This window comes from Astatotilapia calliptera, chromosome 12 (genome assembly GCF_900246225.1).
Source record: "Astatotilapia calliptera chromosome 12, fAstCal1.2, whole genome shotgun sequence".
NCBI lineage: Eukaryota > Metazoa > Chordata > Actinopteri > Cichliformes > Cichlidae > Astatotilapia > Astatotilapia calliptera.
Genome location: NC_039313.1, coordinates 12,254,346 through 12,272,521, shown reverse-complemented (window position 1 = coordinate 12,272,521; position 18,176 = coordinate 12,254,346). Strand labels below are relative to the sequence as shown.

Below are 18,176 nucleotides of genomic sequence, written 5' to 3'. Positions count from 1 at the left end.
ACAGCTTTTTACGGACAAATTAATGCACATTTAGGTAAACAAAGTAAGACAACTCAACTCCACATTTATGTCCAACTTCCTGCTTAATTTTGGTGGTTTGCTAGTATTTTTGGGGCTGCCTGCAGTCTAATGAACATGAGAGGACAGATCTAGTAAGCCCTATTGAAAAGCTTGATGAAGCAGTGGTGCTCAATAACTAGCAATGGACCTCTTCATGGCTTTATGTGCAACACAGCATGGCAAAGTGAAGCTCCTTCACTTTTACAGCTGTGTGTGTTTTCCTGTTCTGTCTCTTTCTTATATGAACAGTGCCCTCTATTGTCAAAGAGCAGGTTCTTCTCAAGTATTTCACTCTCGCTTGCAACATAGAATATTATTTATGTTTAACAGATTTTGGGAGTGACCAAAAGTAGCTTCTCTTTCATTTTGATGTGACTTTAATTACCAAAGCCAATCAAGAAATATGTAAACAAATGAATCCAAAAAATCCCAAAAATGTCAAAAATAGAATATAAACTAATATTAATGAATTACACATACATCACACCAAATGTAACAAGCTGCAAAGTATTATAGTTTATTATTTAAAGATAGATAGATAGATAGATAGATAGATAGATAGATAGATAGATAGATAGATAGATAGATAGATAGATAGATAGATAGATAGATAGATAGATAGATCAACTATTTGTTGGTTAAATAAAAACGTTTTCAAGTTATTTTGATCAGAAAATGTTTATCGCTTTTCATCTACACGTAGAAGCTGATACCAAAGTGGAAGTTAGCAACCTTGTGGTGAAACTTGTGGTTAGTAGGCTGGAAGTGTGTATTCTCTACATTATCTGCAAGTCATTCCTGATAAATTTCAGGAAATCAAAACATTTCCTGTAAAGTATTTTGTTGCTTGGTGCACACAGCAAGGTAGAACAGTAAAAATTATTAGATTAAGTTAAATTAAATATCAATAATATCTCATTTTAACTTCATTAATAATTCATTGACTCATAAACATGTACGAATTGTGTTTATAAATAAGTTTTAAGTTTTAATTTGTTTTTATAGGTAGCAACAAAAAACAAAACAAACAACAACAACAAAAACCAAACCAAAAACTTTTCTGCTTTCCTGTTGTCACTTTTGGTATAATCCACTTTTGCCGGTCATCAAACTCCCCCGGCGCCTGCCACGACATGGTATCGTCTAATATGGCAGCCTCCGTGTTGAAGCGATGTGCGACTGCTGCTGTCAAAGTTAAAAGTTTATCTCCGTCTCTTTCAGGTAGACACATCATGCATTTGGTTAAGACTCAATATAGAGTATGATTTAATTTTAGTTTCATGTTTAACGTCTATTTTTTGTTTTTTTTTTACGGTCAATATTTGAATGTTCACAGAGGTGGAGCTAAATGCCCTCAGTTCATGGTAACGTTAGCTAACAACATGAAGCTAAACTAACCGGCATTTGAGTTTTCCTGTAATTTTAAAGCCATGAGCAACTCATTTCCCCAAATATTTGACTGATGTGTGCATTTCTCTTCACAGCCCGACGATGGTTGCTTTCAGCGGCTTACACAGACAGCAAAATGTGGGAGGCGAGAGAGAAAGATCCTCAGAACCTGGGTAAGAGTTAAATCTCCACATTACACAGTACATAATGAAAAGACAAGCAAACAAAGGGCTTGTCAAGATTTGGATCATTATCCAGGGAAACGTAACATTTTTCCACCAAGTCAAGAAGTGTCAAACTAATATAGCAATACGACTGACTATAATGCCCTTAATTCCAAATAATTATTAAAGCATTAATAGTTTATTACCTTTAATAAACTGTTTAAAAAACAGATCATAAGCAGCCTGAGATGTGTAAAGAAACGTAAGTGCCACTTCCACTAAACATGGCACTACATTCAGTTTACTGCACTTACAGTGCAGTGGTTGTTATTATTGTTTATTTATTTTTTCGACCCCTACACATTCACACATGCTCACTCTCAATTGGGGCAGCTTGAGGTTCAGTATCTTGCCCAAGGTTTCTTCAATGTGAATGGAGGAGTTATGAAGTCAACCACTGACCTTCCAGTTAGAGTGGGTAGAGTGTGTAGGATACTATCTTCTGTGGCTCAGGAGCAGGTTGGCTTCAATATGGATGGACAGGATTAGAAATGAGTACATCAGAGAGACAACTCCAATCAAGCAGTTTAGAGACTTTGGGTTGGATATGTAAAAAGAGTAGATAGTGAATATATTAGACACATGATGTTGAGGAAGGAGCTGCCAGGCAGGAGAAAAAGTGCAGACCCCAGAGAAGGTTGATGGGTGTAGTGATGGAGGGCAATCAGAGGGTTGGTGTGACAGAGGAGGAAGTTAAGTATAGGGTGAGTTAAGTATAAGTATAGGGTGAGATGAAGGCAGATTATCCATTGTTGTGGCCCCCAAAGGGAACACCAGAAAATCCCCCCCCCCCATCCATCCAGTAACCCATAGTTGTACAAATATAGAATATTATTCTAGTACAGTAAATTAGTTTGTCTTGGGAGAATTATTAAAAAAGAGAATTTTTTTTTCTGGAAATATTTACACCATTTGATGCTCATTGCAGAAGTCCAGCATCAAATACTACTGTGTTTACACTTCATCAACACAGGGTGGCAGTGTAGCACTGCAGCCTCATGGTGTTACAGACGAAATTTACCTGCTTCACAAAGTGTACATAATTTATACTCGTAGTTTAACAAAGTTTAAATACAATTTAATTAGATATTACCGAAGTTGTGAAAAGTTGTAAATCACCATAATAAAACTCATATATTAAAAAAAATAACAAAAAAAAAACGTGTCAGCAATTTATTCTACTCTGGAAAGCTTATTCTCTAGTTTATTTTACTATAATTCTGGTATTTTTTTTAAATCCTTCTTAAACTTGCAGCTGTACTCGCCAACACTATGGACAGGACATATGACAGGAATCTCCCTGTTAGCTCTCTGATTATGTCACGGGTAAGCTGCATCTACATTAAATGGACCATATTTAGTTTTTTTATTTATTTGCTGTAAACTTGATTTTTCATGGCACACTGTTTTCTGTTTCAGTTTGTGGACAACATATCATCCCGGGAAGAAATTGATCAAGCAGAGTACTACCTTTATAAGTAATCAGATATCATTTTTACATCTCCTGCATCTGTGCCAAATGTCTGCTGCTGCTTTTGGTTTTTGTGGTACCAGTCTGTGTGTTTTTGTTGGACTGAACTGTCTGTTTGGTTTGTCTGTTTTGGTTTATATTCAGTCACATGCTCTTCTTTGTTCGGGGCAACTCCAGACCTTTCCTGTTTACTCCTTCCTCTGGAATCTGCACCCATTCTTGTGATGGCAAGATTTAGTGTGTTTCCCAACTGCACTCTAGTTCAGGGCACATTCATTTTCATAATCGGGAAACACTGAACGAATTTAGATGTGCTTCTGCTGATATATTCTTATTCCTATCTCTGATTTCCAGGATAAAGTTGTGGTTCAGCAGCTGAAACTGTTTACCGTATATTTGTCATGTGATTTCCTCTCTTCCTCTTGTTGTTGTGTTTGTATCTATTTCTATTTTAAAGCATGTGAAACAACTTTTTTTTCCGTAAATTTCTTTAAGGTTTCGTCACAGTCCAAACTGTTGGTACCTGCGAGACTGGACCATTCACGGCTGGATCAGACAGTGTCTAAAACATGGGGCTAGAGATAAGGCCTTGCACACACTTAAAAACAAGGTACACTATAATATTCACTCAGTTTATTCTTTGGGAAATAAACTACGCTGAGAGCACTGTTTGGGTCTTGCATATGAACCTTATCTCAATGATCGGAGAGGAAATCTGATCAAGGCTGTCATCATGAGACAGCACAGACTCATTGTGAAGCACTGAGGCGTGTTTTCAAACCGATCTGACCAGCACAAATAATGTTAAACGGTTAAATGGTTGACATTTTCAGCCCAGCGCTTTTTATCAGTTCCTGAATGCGTTATAGTATCTGAGCATCCCTGAATTACTCCAGAAACAGATGTCAGGTAGCCAGTGACGCGTTTACAGTGAGGTAAAAGCGATCACGGCTGTAGTTGTTTTGATTGGCGGCATACAACTCTGACGCAAGAGCTTTCATTGTCACTAATGCACTGAGAAGCAGTCTTATTGCTGCATGTGATATACACCTTCATCATTAAATAATGTAGAAAAAAATTGATGTTTTTCCATGATGCCAATATTTTGATATCTCTGTGTGCAGATCCAGTATGGAATATTCCCAGATGACTTCACCTTCAATCTCCTCATGGATTCCTTCATTAAGGATGCAGACTTTAAAAGTAAGACTTAGTTTAAAAATCATTTTTCATTTAACCTTTGGGAAGCATAAGCACCACACAGACTGCAAGGCCAACCCCTTGCAGGTTTCCAAGCACATTCTTGTTTGCTTGAAATGTTCAAATCACCAAAATCGAATTTCAACATTTCTTTCCTTGTTTGTAAAAGACGGGGGTAAAGGGAAGCTTGTTGTTTCTATTTATTTATGTTTTCTATAATAACATTAGACCGTAAATAATTGTCTTGCAGAGCCGCTGTTTCAGTTGAATGTGAAAGTTTTGATTCCATTCGCTAAAAGTGCTTATATGCTGCAAAGTTTCAAAACAGTAGCTCAGATCTGATGTTGCTGAATTACTTTTTAGGTTTCGTCTGTTAGTTTCCTTTATTAGTGGTTTACAAATGTCACTATTGTGACGTAGCTCAACAGTTTACAGCCTTGCCAGATGAACTCTCAATGCCCCGTCATGTTTTGTACAACAAGTGATTTGGATTAAAACCGGGTGGGCGCATAGAACTAATTTTGGGTGGTTTTGGATCTTTTGCCATTAAAAGAAAATTACAGTGTCCTTAATTATATACTCATCCACGACACTCCAGTTGATGGTTGGCAAATTCTATGTAAAGGACTATATAGTGAGCTAATGGCCAGCCAAGATTTAACTTAGTTAACAGTGCCTAGAAAAAGAATTTGCACAATAAAACACAACGCATCAAAAATCAGCTAAAAGAATCAATGTCCTGCGAATATGCTGAGTGTAATTAATAAATAGTAGTTAATAAATACTTTGGGGAACTTCATGTTTCAATACATTGCTGTCATACACCTTGCTTTCATTTTGCAAGTTGTATGACACCTTGTTTGTGTCATTTCGCTTTATGCACAGTTTACAATATACTATAGACCACTGGTTTTATGCTCCTTTTTCTGGGATACCAGGATTCTCTGCTATACAGGACATAATCATAGTGCAGATTTGGACACCATTGTAAAATGGTGAACTCACCAAATACTGGTAGTTTATCATACAGCTTCTTCTCACTTCCAAGAGTTTATGGCGCAGAGTATGGCAGCCTCATCGCGAGCTCCCCCAAGCAACAGCTGGTTTTAGTGTTTAATTTTCCTTTTCCTTTATTTTTTCTCCCATTCTTATAATTTTGCTTGTTCTTATGTTATTGTATTGTATTTTGCTCACCCCTGTTGCTTGTGAAGCTTGGACACAAGACTTTCACTCGCATGTGCTGTACCAGTGTACCCGCACATGTGATGTGACAATAAAAGTATCATTTATTTAACAAAAACTAAGTGCAGTGTAAGTTTTAGATTTCTCCTAGCAACCCAAACAACTCAAACTTATTTTTTCTTGTTTTTTGTACTTAACTTGTCATGAACATTAACATTTAGCATGCTGAGGCCTGCAGATTCTGAGATGTAGCTCTTGGGTTTCTCTGAGCATTGCACAGTGTTCGCTTGGGGTGAGGCTCCTGAGAAGTTTGGCACCTGTCTTGATGGTTTTTCACAAGTAATTAATCTTTTGTGTGAACTGGCAGAGTTCAGATTGTTTGGAAATGGCCATATAAGCCTTCTCAGATTGATGGACAACAGCAAGTCTTCTCTGAGATCAGTGCTGATGTCTTTTCTGTGTGGCATTCTGTTAACACATATCTGAATGAACTGCCAAATCCTCTTTTTTTTTTCATCTCTAGACCAAAAAATATAGAGGCGGTCACACATATAATCAAATAGTTGTGTGCATTTGATTATGAGTACCTGGCTGCTACTTATCCCCTTAGTTCTTATGTAAGCAGTAAGAGTTTACTCAGTTTTTCACACACAAGCTTACTCCTATCCAGATTATGAAACTTCTGTAATATAAAAAATGTTTGTCATATAGAGATATTGGGAAATGTTATCTGAGAATGTTTGTTTGTTTTTTATAATTGTTCAGGTGCGTGTTCTGTGGTTGAAGAGGTGATGCTTCAGGAGGCTTTTGATCTTCCCTCCACTCAGATCCTGTCTCTGTATGCTCTGGGCAGTTACCTAGCAACCAGACCACAACTTGCTGTGAGTGAATCAGCAGCTCTGAAGGTGTTTAGGACAGCTGATGACTCTAGAATATTCTTATGACTGGAAATTGCAAAATCAATTTCCTGTGATTCAAAAAGGGGCATCTTAGGGGGTTTCATTCTAAACTTTTATACATTTTTGTAAAAAGAGATGCCCGATGCTAATTAACATGTTGCAGTAGAAGTAATAAAACACTTGTTCTTTGCTGCGATCAGGTGTCAGAAGAACGGGCTCTGGGGGCATCGCTGCTTATCTGTGGACAGAAGCAAGACAACACCATTGGCCTCAGTGCTCAGCTGCTTGGCAATGCTTTCCTCGGTAAGTGCTTGAGTTTCTTTTCTTGCATTATTTTAAGTAATTTTTTTTGCTGTGATTGATAGTTTTGTTTTTTCTCCTGTAGCCTTTCATTATGCCACTTGTCTCATTTGTTTTCCTCCTTCTTCATCATCCAGGCAAGGTAGAAAATTTAAAGGGCATACATGCCGTCTTCAAAGGGATGCCTCTCTTCTGGGGTCGAGGATATCTGGGCAGAGCGCTGGCCATTATGGAGAGAGTGGCTGCTGCTTCTAGTGATGTCAAACTGTCCAAAGATACAGTAAGGGCAAACAAATCGTGCTTCATTTTGTGTGTTTTGTGTTAGGGTTGAACAACAAATTCCATTTTTTCCTGACTGGTGTTTCTTAGTATATTCACAGAAAAGTTTGTGCAGCTTGTTCTGGAAGAGACTTTAAAACCACAGATGATAGAAAGAAGTGAGATGAAGGACACATTGCAGCCTCTTATTGTACAGATTTGTACCTGAGCAGCAAAACATAAGGTGCACAGCTGACACCAACTCATAACTAAAGCAAATCTCCTTTTTTTTTCAGTTTCTCTGTGCAAGTGGCAAGTTAAGTCCAAAAATACCAAATGCTATTTCCTTTGAGCACAAGGCCCAAAAAAGGAACTGAAATGGACTTGATGAGTTGATGACAACTGATTTAGTTGTTCAGTTGCCTAACCCTTGTACGTATCCTGTCTTACATAAGTATATCCTCAGACTAGAGACGCTTTCCTGCAGTATTGACATGGTGCAACTTCTTTATTTTAAAGATCTTCTTCATTTATACAGTTAATTTCACAATTTAATTGGGTATTAATAGGGCTTGTGCAGTTCAGTTCAGCACATCTAAATTAATTACTGGCGCTTTTCTGGCCCTCATAGAAATTGGGAGCAGAGGATGTGGTGTTTTTATTGTTTTTCTCTGGGAGTTCTGGTTTCTCCCACCTTCAAAAATAAGCTAGGTCCATGCTGATAATGTCATCTGAGGACACTCTTCTTTTTATGTCAAAGTTGTATCGATCCCTGAATTGGTGTCTGAGCCAGCACTCACCTCATTAAGCGTCTCAGGGTAACGCACAATTTGCAAACATATTTAAATATCAAAATCAGTAATGAGAGAGCAAAAACATTGAACATTGCAACCCCAGATATCCTTGATTATGTCCCATGTGTCTCTGATTAACTTTACAAAAGGTACCAATGATGGCATACATTATTCTTTCATATAGGCAGAAAAATATCAGTAAGACAACTGCTGCGTAATACAACACAAACGTTCTGTGCTCAAGCAAATGCACAATATGCTAGAACTGTTTATAGTTATATAGTTCATAACAAACAACTATCCGAGCCGTACCAGACAGCATTGCTCTTTGTTCTCATTTGGGCGCCTGATATCAGCCCCCTAACTGCCCCCTAACTGTGGGTTTGATGTCAAACGGATGTATTTCTTAACGTGTTCATTTGCTGTTGTAAAATGAGCGTGGATTAAACTGCGTGCAGCATTGCAAATAGTCCACAGGCTGCTTATTACTTTCCAGGTAGGCTGCTTGGCACAGACAGCATTGTGTGACACACACGCTGTCATGATTTTGCAATTTTTACATATATGCGCAGGCTGTAGCATCTCTAATCCGCTCTCTGCTGTCCAGTTCAATAGTACAGCTTTGTCTGCATCTAATGAGATTTTGAAGAGCCTGGAGCTCTGAGGTTGTCTTTGACAATCACTGCAACAGAAAGTGAACAGCCTGCGTCACACAGCAGCACAGCAATAACGTAGACAGAGAAGATAACGCCATAGGACAGAGAGGAAGTATTACATCTCAATGAAGGTGCTGCTGCCTCAGGTCACAGTTAATCTTACTTCTTCCTAAGATTAAGAGGTGACTTGTCAAGTAAGGTGTATAACCCTGCGTCATTAAATGTCTGGCCTGTTTTCATTCCAGTAAGAGACTTTACTTGCATAATGTAATTTTCAGCAAAAAGACCAGAAAACAGTTGTTTCAGAACATGCTTCATTACAAAATTTTATCTTTCTGCATAAATAACATTAATTTTTGTGATTATTTTTCAGCTGGGATATGTGAATGACTTGCTCCACGACCTGCCTTTGACCTCAGAGTCAGACTCTTCTGGAGAAGAGTCAGGAGGTGAAGAGGACAAGAAAGAAAACACTGTAGATGAAGACGATCAGGCCGAAGCTGCTAAGCTACCCGAGTATGTCAAGAAATTCAAGGTGGGTCTTTGTTTGTACTTAAAGCTCAAATTTGCATCAAATGTAATTATAGGGGCATGCTGGTAAAAACGAGGTTATAACTTAGAAGTCAAGCTGCTGTGAGCAGCATGCTTTGTTTTTTTTAAGGGACAGATTAAAATATAATTCTAAGGCAAGAGGTGGGGCGGAAGTATGTTTTCCCTCCCATTTGTCCATCTTTCAGCAAGATTACACAACAACCACCAAGCTGAAACCTGATGGAAAGGTGTAGCCTAGACAAAGGAAAGACCCATTAAAAATTTGATGTGGATCCAAAAATGCAAAATACCCTGTTGGGTTATAGGATACGCTTTCTGACTGCGCTCTAGTTTAAAAAGTTTCCCCTTTGCAAACAGCATAAGATGGGTTTTTTTTTTGACTGTCAGAAGTGCTTTTCTCCATTCTGCCTACTGTCTTGTATTACCACTGAACTGATAATAAAATAAAAATAATAAAATTATTATTTTCCACTTATTTTTGAATAAGTGGACTGTTAATTAGGGATTCTTACATTTGTAGTTACGTTGTTGATTCTCTAAACGATAATTTATATATATATTTTTTTCTCTTTAAATTAAAGCAAAGCTTCTGTTTGCATTTGTCGTTGCTCACTAAGGTGTAGTGGGCATGTTCTTGAGACCATGCTGAAAACATTTCCTTCCTCATAGAACATTTTCTTCCAAATTTTCCCAGCTGGCATTCTTCTTCTTCTTTGTTGGCTTTGTAGATCCATTAACGTTCCTGAAACATAACTACCACCTGTAGATCAGCGGACCAGTGTAAAAGCCTTAGCTGGGATGTGGATTTTATCAGCTGCGTGCATCAGGGTTTATAATGCTTCCTGGTGCACCTACAGGAGAACAAAGAAAACAGAGTCCAGTTTGCTGTAAAGGGGTGGTCAGAGCTTCTTTTTGCAAATCCAGATGTTGAGCTTTGACTTTCAGTACATTCTGATATCAAATGCTGTAGAATATGTGCACACACATAATTACTATTGGATACATGAAATATCTGCACCTGCCAGTGTTTTTATCAAATAGCTGAATCTGAATCATTATTGAATTCATTTTCTGCACTATGCATCCTGACATGCGCTGTATGTATCCACATAAAACCAGGTTTAATTTTTCAGTCTTTATTTTCTATTTATTTTAAACTCATAGATGTCAACTTATTGTTGTGTGTGTAGTAATGATGCAAATGGATATGCACTTATACCACAATCATAAATGATTGACCTTCTGAATAAAAGTAGGTAGGCTTACAGAGAAACTTTGATCCCAATACATATGGCATTATTGCCACAGGGTAAAGATAAATTTCACTGGCTGACAGGCCAGGTGCCCCCTATAGGCATGTGTGTGGCTGCATCCAGAGGGGGATTTCCCCTCATGGCCAAAATGTTTGCTGGATGAAAATTTGGAACAAAATAGCTGCAACTGTTTATTTGACGTATGCGCATCATAAAAAAACAAACTACATTTGGTCATAGATTTAAGGGATATTTCAGACCACGAAGCTAAGATAATAAACACTGGAATTATTGGAAAGTCCGGTTGTTCTTGAATGCATCATATCTTGACTGTTTTTCTGTGCAGCCATGATTCTCGGTGTGCGTCACATATTGGAAGTGACTTTTCTGGGTCACAGGGTTTCACCCAAGTCATTTAAATGAAGTGATGAGATCATTCCTTTGTGCTTTCAACTTTTTTTGTTGCCCTGCCTCTCCAGGAATTGAGCAGTCAGCTGGAGTCTCAGGGTAAAGTAGAGTCAACCTCTTTCCAGGATTTAGTGACCGCTCTGGCCCAGCAGAACCTGGCTGCTGCCGAGACACCGGACCTCGAGCAGTATGAGAGCCGGGTGCAGGCCTGGGAGGCCGAGAAGAGGCAGCTGATCCAGAGAGAGAAGGAGATGAGGGAAAAGGCTGAGCAGGAGAAACAGGAGCGATTAGCTGCCATGGCTGCAGCTCAGCAGGTGTAGAAACGTTTTACATGGAGCCAACTGTGACTCACTGAACTGTCCGTTGAGTACGTACTTTAAAATGTGTATACTTGTGAGTGTATTATTATCATTGCACCGGATTCTGTCACTTATTACTTTTGTATATATCAGTTATTGTGTTGTGGCTCTGTTTTTATATAATAGAGCTAATATAAATAGGCTGTCAAAATAAAACACACTTTCAGTTCTATCACATATTTGTATTTCACATTTATTGTTTGTCTGTCGTGGACTATGGGATGATATCATCACTGGAACTTATGCTCACATCAATTGTTCAGCCCGATCGTAGGGTGACCTCATGTAAGCAAAAAGATGGAAAAGCTAGGGAAAGATCGTCCCATCACATCCTCCCACTCCTTTTCCTCTTTGCCTGCAGTCGTCTTTGTCACATGTTTGTGTGTTTTTTGTGTGCGCACGTCTGTCAAAAGCATCTTGGGGAGTTTTTTCTCACGGGCCACATTACACAAGATATTTGCTGATAGCAAATCTAGAGAAAAACAAATTATTTGCCTAGAAAGGAATGCAGTTTTGACCAGAAACCTTTCCGTTCACATGAAAAAGCCAATAATGTTGTATAGCTCCTGATAAATGTAAGACCAGACAAAGTGCACATCAGGCTAAATTATTAGGAAACTATCTTCATAAAAGTTCAATGTCAGCTAATACAGAAATATCACTCTAATAGCAACGACACGTTAACTAACAAATGAAGTTTGGACTCTGCACAAAAGATAAGATAATAGATCTTTGGGGGGGGGGAATGCTGTTGTGGTAGTGCAGATAATGCATTCATTCTACATTATGCTGCAGCTATTCAGTATTCAGAGCACGAGCTTGGGAAACAGCCTGGTATGCAGTCCAGGATGAATGAGCAGCACAAAACGCTGAAACAAGAACCATTGTGATCCCGAGGCACCTCACTAACAGTTCTCAGAGTGGCCCTGCATTCATAGTTGGTGTTTGCTTAATAGTGTTATTGCATAAATTGGACCGCCTAGAGAAATATTAAAGCACGCAGGTGTTGAGTCACACTTTCAGCTCTGGCTCCACTTACTGGTTTATAACTGATTATGAATTAAGACTTTGCGTTCTTAAAAGAAAAGGGTTACTAAATCAAGATTTTACAGTTTTGTGGTGTAAATGTTTGCACCACCTGATGAGGTGAGGGGACTCAGTGGAGATTTATAAACTTAAAGAGGTGGATTCACTGACTTTTTACTTGAATATCTCCTTTTATTTACATTGCACTTGTTATCATTAAGTAGAGTATATTGTATAAAGAGGGGTGGTAGATATACTGAAGAAAGGATGTTGAATGCGGAGATGCAGACCACAGAAAGGGTTCATGATATATACACATATAGCTCTTGCAGAGTGTTAGCGAATGCAACACAGTGTATATGAACCATCTTCATCAGTCTGACAGTTGGCTTTCATTCCTGCTACGCTTAGACCACCTTGACAGATGAATTTTCGGTCACATTCAAAGTCGCTTAAATCGCCTTTCTTCCTCTCTCTGATGATCGATTTAAACCTCAGCAGAACGTCTTAATATTTGGATAAAGAACTACCTGAATAGGTGCACCTAATAACCTGGCAGTTGAGTGTACACTACAGGAGAAATTCAGCTGATTCTTGGATGCCTGCACAAAGTTGCACAGTGGTGAAATATGTGCCACTAAAGTGTAATTACCATAAAGAAAAGTGCTAGTGTCCTTCTTCCAGCTTATCAGTGAAGTCTTTCTTCTTTGTACAGTCACAGATTATTTCCACAGATTCAGGCCTTTTTTTCTGTGTGTGATGCTTATCTCACAGCGATAAAGCTGTTGAAAATATATTAGCTCTAATCCTCATTTAAAAAAATTAAAAAAAAGGTGGCCATCAGTCATTCTTTGGCAGGTTAAACATTGCTGGTTAACAGCAGTGACAGGAGTATTTACTTTCTCTGCTGTTGTCCCAGAAGCCTTTTTCAGGTGTTTGAGCACCGCTGATCAAGTCAAACAGGTGAGATGTCAGGAAGTTTGACATTCACGTCACTGGTTATCCGATGCCCAGAGCCTTTTAAGTGTGTTAAAACACCCATGTCTGTTTTCTTGGAGGAGAGGAGGACGTTGGCTAGCTATGATGTCATGGTTTATTTGAGATGTAAATATTAATCTCAAAGAGGTCACAGGTTGGTCCTTCTCTTGTAAAGCAGAAAAGATGCAAGATAAGATGGGTTATTATTAAAGACTTCTCACTGAATCTCCAGAGAAAGATGTTTATTAATCTTTCGTTATTCATCAGGGTCACTCGCTTCATATTTAACACTTTAAAAAGATAAGTGAAGACAAATAATGTTTAATTCATCTGTCCATTTGTTTAGAGGGCATGCATGGCTTTTATGTGTCCTGACGCTGGCGCATTGTTCCTATATTAAACGAATAAATTAAGGTGATGTGCAACGGCAATTAGACATTGGATTTATCTGCTGTCTGATTTATTTGCCTGTTATTTTGACACCGTGAGCTGAAATATATGACCTTATAAGCCAATTAAAATGCAATCAAAATAATGTTTTGCTCTCAGCCATTAGCTACAGTTACATGGTAACTTTAAAATAATACTTTCTGACTTTGAACACCAGACTTTGACAGTGTGTAAGTTGGGTCTTAGTTAAACAACGCGAAATTTCCATCTCAGTAAGTAACAAGCAGGATTAAGCAAGTGACCAACGAAGCAGCAACCTTCAGCGCTGCAGTTACTCAAAATGAGACCGGCCTCTAAAGCAAGTCAGTTCCCATAGAGGCTCATGGTTAAATTCCCAGCTTCACAGTAGAAATAAGCACGTTTACAGCGTGTTACGACACACCTGTACAGGTAATACAGTTTTGTATAACCCACCTCTGCAAATCTATTCACTTGGCTTTAATTTGAATCATTAAGATGATAATTTTTTCCTAAAATTGCTTTGAGAGGATGGGAGTAGGGGATTTTTTAAATTGCTGCTTTAAGGCTTAAATTTATGCATAATTAAAGGCACCCTGCTCCAAGTGATGCGTGGGTGCCCTGTGATCTCGTCCAATGCTTGATTGTGTTTAATTTGTCCAACAAGTAGGCTGTTTTTAGGTTTTAAGACAGCTTTTCACTGCTCAAATTTTGCATCCTGTTTAACAGTCAGACAGGGTTAGGATGATACAACTTGCTAATCAAACTAGCTGCAGGATAGTGCTTACTTTAGTTCTTAACTTCTGATCTTTTGTGTAAACATGGTAACTTCCAGTTTCAAAAGAAGAAAGACCAATGGCTAAAGCAGTAAACAAAAGGCTTTAAGACCAGAGTTAATACAGTACTTTATTAAATTAATGCTTAACATTGAAATTTGAAAAGTCATGGATAACGGTAATTATATTTTTGCATAACAATGCATAATTTCATGCTTGCACATAAAGGAGTAACCATTACAGAAAGATAAGCTGGTTGTAGCTGTTAACTGTGGTACCCATCTTTCATTAGGTGGTAATCTAGTATATTTGTTTGTAATGAATATGCTCTTGCACCTTTGTAAGTAGTCTCAAAATCCAGATTTGAATATCTGGATTTTTATTAAGCTGCTTGAATGGGAAATTTTTTATTTTAAATATCAGATGTAGCTGCACTTGAACTTATGTTTTCCTTTTATCTGCGTCTAAATTGTTGATGTTTGTGAAAATCGTCATGCGTCCTGTTCAAAGACACCAATGACATCAGTGCAACGGAAATGATCTAAGTTATTCAGCAATCACGTGACATGACAGGGTAAACACGAGTTGTGTCGTAAAATCATTACAATTACAAATTATAAACCAAATAAAGTCATATTCAGTTCTCCACAATAGAGACAAATGATGAATACTTGTTATTTATAAGGACTGTTGTTGCTAGGTATTCCTGTGTCTGATCACAGGCGGCCAAAACATTTAATCAACAAAGCTTTTTAGAGTCACATTGACCAAGCAGAGGTGGATGAACCGCATCTGAGCGTTCAGTGATGACATGACTATTTGGCAAGATGTCTCACAGCTGTCCCACTGAACTGATAAGCATGAAGAAGCGCAGTGGCTACAGCCATGATGTTGAAGCAAAAATAGAAGCAGCGGGATGTTTTGATATGAATCAATCCTCAAATACTGGAAAGAAATCTCACGTGCTCCCACTTCCTGTGACAGGACCATGTGAGGATAGCTGGCAAAAGTTTTCAGCAAACGTTATTCAAAGCCAAATGAAAAAATAGAATAAAATTAGAAAAAATAAAATTGTGTGTGTGTGTGTGTCTATATATATATATATATATATATATATATATATATATATATATATATATAAAACGTGTGTGTGTGTGTGTGTGTGTGTGTGTGTGTGTGTGTATGTTATGTAATATAATATAAGTATTATATATATAGATAGATAGATAGATAGATATCTGAATGATTTGATAAAGCTGCTTCTTAATGGCGTAAGCATCAGTAATTTGAATGGAAGGTTTCCATTCAGTTACCTGCATTTCAAAGAAATGACACAGCAGGAGCTCACAAACAACATCCAGCATGTCCAAAACTAATTCGTAGACTCAGGGATTGGAATATAAATAAGCTAATTAAACGGTGTTCCTCATTTGTCTTGCTTTTGCCCTTTGGCTATAAGTTTGCTCCATCAGCAATACAGCTTCCTGCAGACTTTTTCCACTGTGCTCTAGTGGCCAAATATAGTCATCCGGTCACTTAAAGATTAGCAGAAAAAGTCCTTAATGTCTCTTTGGTTTGCTTTCCTTGCTAATGATTACCATCATAATGTCTTATGCGCAGCTTAAGAGAAGTAAGAGCTACAGTTTTTCCCAGGAATATCAATTGGCTGGATTAACGCTTCAACTTACCAGAATGTTGTTGTTTGACTGTTGCTACGATGAGTCACATCTACTTTGGAGAAAAACTTTCTGGAAGGAGAAGTGCTGTGTAACGTGTAAAACACAGACTCTTATTTGTCATTTTTATAAACTAGAGTGAGCCTCCTTCTCTGGTGTGGTGCGTACCAGCTGAGGAATAAATCACCCTATGAAGAGATATGTTCACTTTAGATGGATGTTTTAGTCTCGAATCTGACTGAAGGTCATGCTTGCAGGAACTGTGAATGAATATTTTTATAAGGTACACGTGATTAATTATGACAACTTCATCGACAGTCTAAACAAACTGGCAGAATCTGATCTAAAAAAACAAATCTTCAAAAAAAGGGACTTTTCTGTTTGCAAGTTGGCAATTCAGTGCCAGTTCAAACAGTTTACATGTGATTCTCTGCGCCGTGGCTTTGTTATGCTGAAGGAGATCGCATACGGATGTTATCTGTAAATCAACCAGACCTCAAGATAAACACATCCTTGCTATTTCTAAACTTTACATTTAAAAACAAGCTGCAGGCAGAATGTCCTCAAGGACAACAATCCCGTCCACCTGGGCTTATTCCTGGAGATGCTGGGAATCTTTCGTCTGGTTTAAAGTAACTGTAAACTGCTCTGTTTAGAGCTACCAGGTCAGCCCCTTAAGCTCTGCGCTATTTGTTGATACATTATTGGGGGGAAAAATCATAAAGTAATTCAATAAGAGTTCCAGAACTTCAAGGCCAAATTGTCTGCCTAACCAAGACTGTAAAGCGGAGAGTAAACTGCAGTCTTATAACTGTTATTCTGCCCTCGGTTGCAACCCAAACACGTCTGATTCAGCAGAAAAGAATCGCAACGAACAGATCGTGAAATGATAAAATGTTTTTGAATGTTTAACACAAGCACTGCTGAGTCATAAGCATTAGTGCTGACTGTTTGTGGGTTTGTTTGGCTTTTTTTTATTTTCCATATATGGTTTTTGTACTCCTCCCTATGACATTGCTGTATGGTAAACAGATTAAAACAGTTCTCAGTTTAGGAACAAGTTGACTCAACTTTTAAATGACTAATTAGAAATCTGGGGAATTATTTTGTCAGAGAAACCCATTCTTACCTCCTGTTCTATTTAATTAGTGAGATTTCCACCCAGAGGTCAAGAAACAAGTTGATACAAAAAAAAAAAGGTATGCAGTGGTTGTAGGTAGCCTGCAACCTGCAAAAAATATTGATTGAAGTTTAATTTCAAATATTCCCTGCAAGCATTTGTGTTAAATTCACAAACAGATCTGCAATTGTAGGAACAGTGTTTGGACATTTTGACACATTAACTGCTCGTTATTCAAATTAATTTAACTCTTTTTGTGACGACTTCTGTGATGCGTGAAAGTATTCCAAAATAATCAAAAATATTATACTTGAAGTTCATTTTCACTTCAGCAATAAATCCACTCAGTGTTTAAATAGTTTGGCAATTTGAGAAATAGGTTATGTCCCTTATTCATCGAGTTGGAATGAAATTAACAATACTCTCTGAAGCCCAGAGCTTAACGATGCACAAAGTCCAGGCCTTGCCGCGTTTTTTGATGATTATCTTACAATAGCTCCCAGCTAAAGTTTTTTCATACAGATTTAACAACAAGAGATAACATGTTTAACATGAGCGAGCATTAAAAGGCTGCTGAATGGATTTAGTTACCTTTAGAAAGAGTAGCACAGAGTACTCTCTCACTCCAACTCAAACATAAACTTACAGCTGTTAGTTATGGCACATCTGAGAACCTGTCAAAACCTTTTCAAAATGGTGAACAAGCACATTATTACAAATTGCTGAGCTTTTCATGTGAGGCAGTGTGAGAGAGAGAGACAAAAGTGAGAGGTTACATATTTTTAAGCAAACATCTGCCTCTCCAAAGCTCTAGAGCAACATTTGTCAGTTATGAAACTGGTGGGCGTGTAGGCAGCTCATCCCTGCGTACAGGGAATTAAATAAGGAATGAAGACAGTTTTCTTTGACCCATCCCCCGAGCTATCAAATCTGTCTCTACCTGTCCTCAGCGATCATGCCGCTCTACGGGTAGCAGTCATAATCTTAGAGCCAGCCTAACAGTAAACCAAAACACAGGAGCATTGTTGCAAGGGAAATAATCCAGAGCAACGCCTACTGTAAATGCTGTAGCAAATACAGAGTGCCACACACCTGTAATAGCAGTTTTTCTTCTCTATAAATGACTGTTCTGGGAAACAAAACCATGGGAGAAAAATGTGCATTCCCTCACCCGTAAATTATAATAC

General features: G+C 38.1%; 1 protein-coding gene across 2 annotated transcripts; it reads left to right on the top strand.

Moving 5' to 3' along the window:
• Positions 1–1,188: 1,188 nt before the first annotated feature.
• mrps27 (mitochondrial ribosomal protein S27) lies at positions 1,189–11,182 on the top strand. 2 transcript variants are annotated; one of them, XM_026188595.1, is made up of 11 exons: positions 1,189–1,281; positions 1,545–1,622; positions 2,929–2,999; positions 3,093–3,151; positions 3,640–3,754; positions 4,269–4,347; positions 6,292–6,407; positions 6,626–6,728; positions 6,863–7,005; positions 8,807–8,968; positions 10,772–11,182. In XM_026188595.1, exons 1-11 carry the CDS (start codon positions 1,194–1,196, stop codon positions 10,964–10,966), a joined length of 1,209 nt encoding a protein of 402 aa, XP_026044380.1. In that variant the 5' UTR covers positions 1,189–1,193; the 3' UTR covers positions 10,967–11,182. The 2 variants fall into 2 exon arrangements, with proteins under 2 accessions (XP_026044380.1, XP_026044379.1); XM_026188594.1 differs by having other exon boundaries at positions 10,718–11,182.
• Positions 11,183–18,176: the final 6,994 nt, after the last annotated feature.

Coding starts and splice junctions, on each gene's coding strand:
- mrps27 (XM_026188594.1), top strand. CDS start 1,194: ATGGTATCGTCTAATATGGCAGCCTCCGTGTTGAAGCGATGTGCGACT. Junction 1,282..1,544: donor TTTATCTCCGTCTCTTTCAG/GTAGACACATCA, acceptor TTCTCTTCACAG/CCCGACGATGGTTGCTTTCA. Junction 8,969..10,717: donor AGTATGTCAAGAAATTCAAG/GTGGGTCTTTGT, acceptor CTGCCTCTCCAG/GAATTGAGCAGTCAGCTGGA.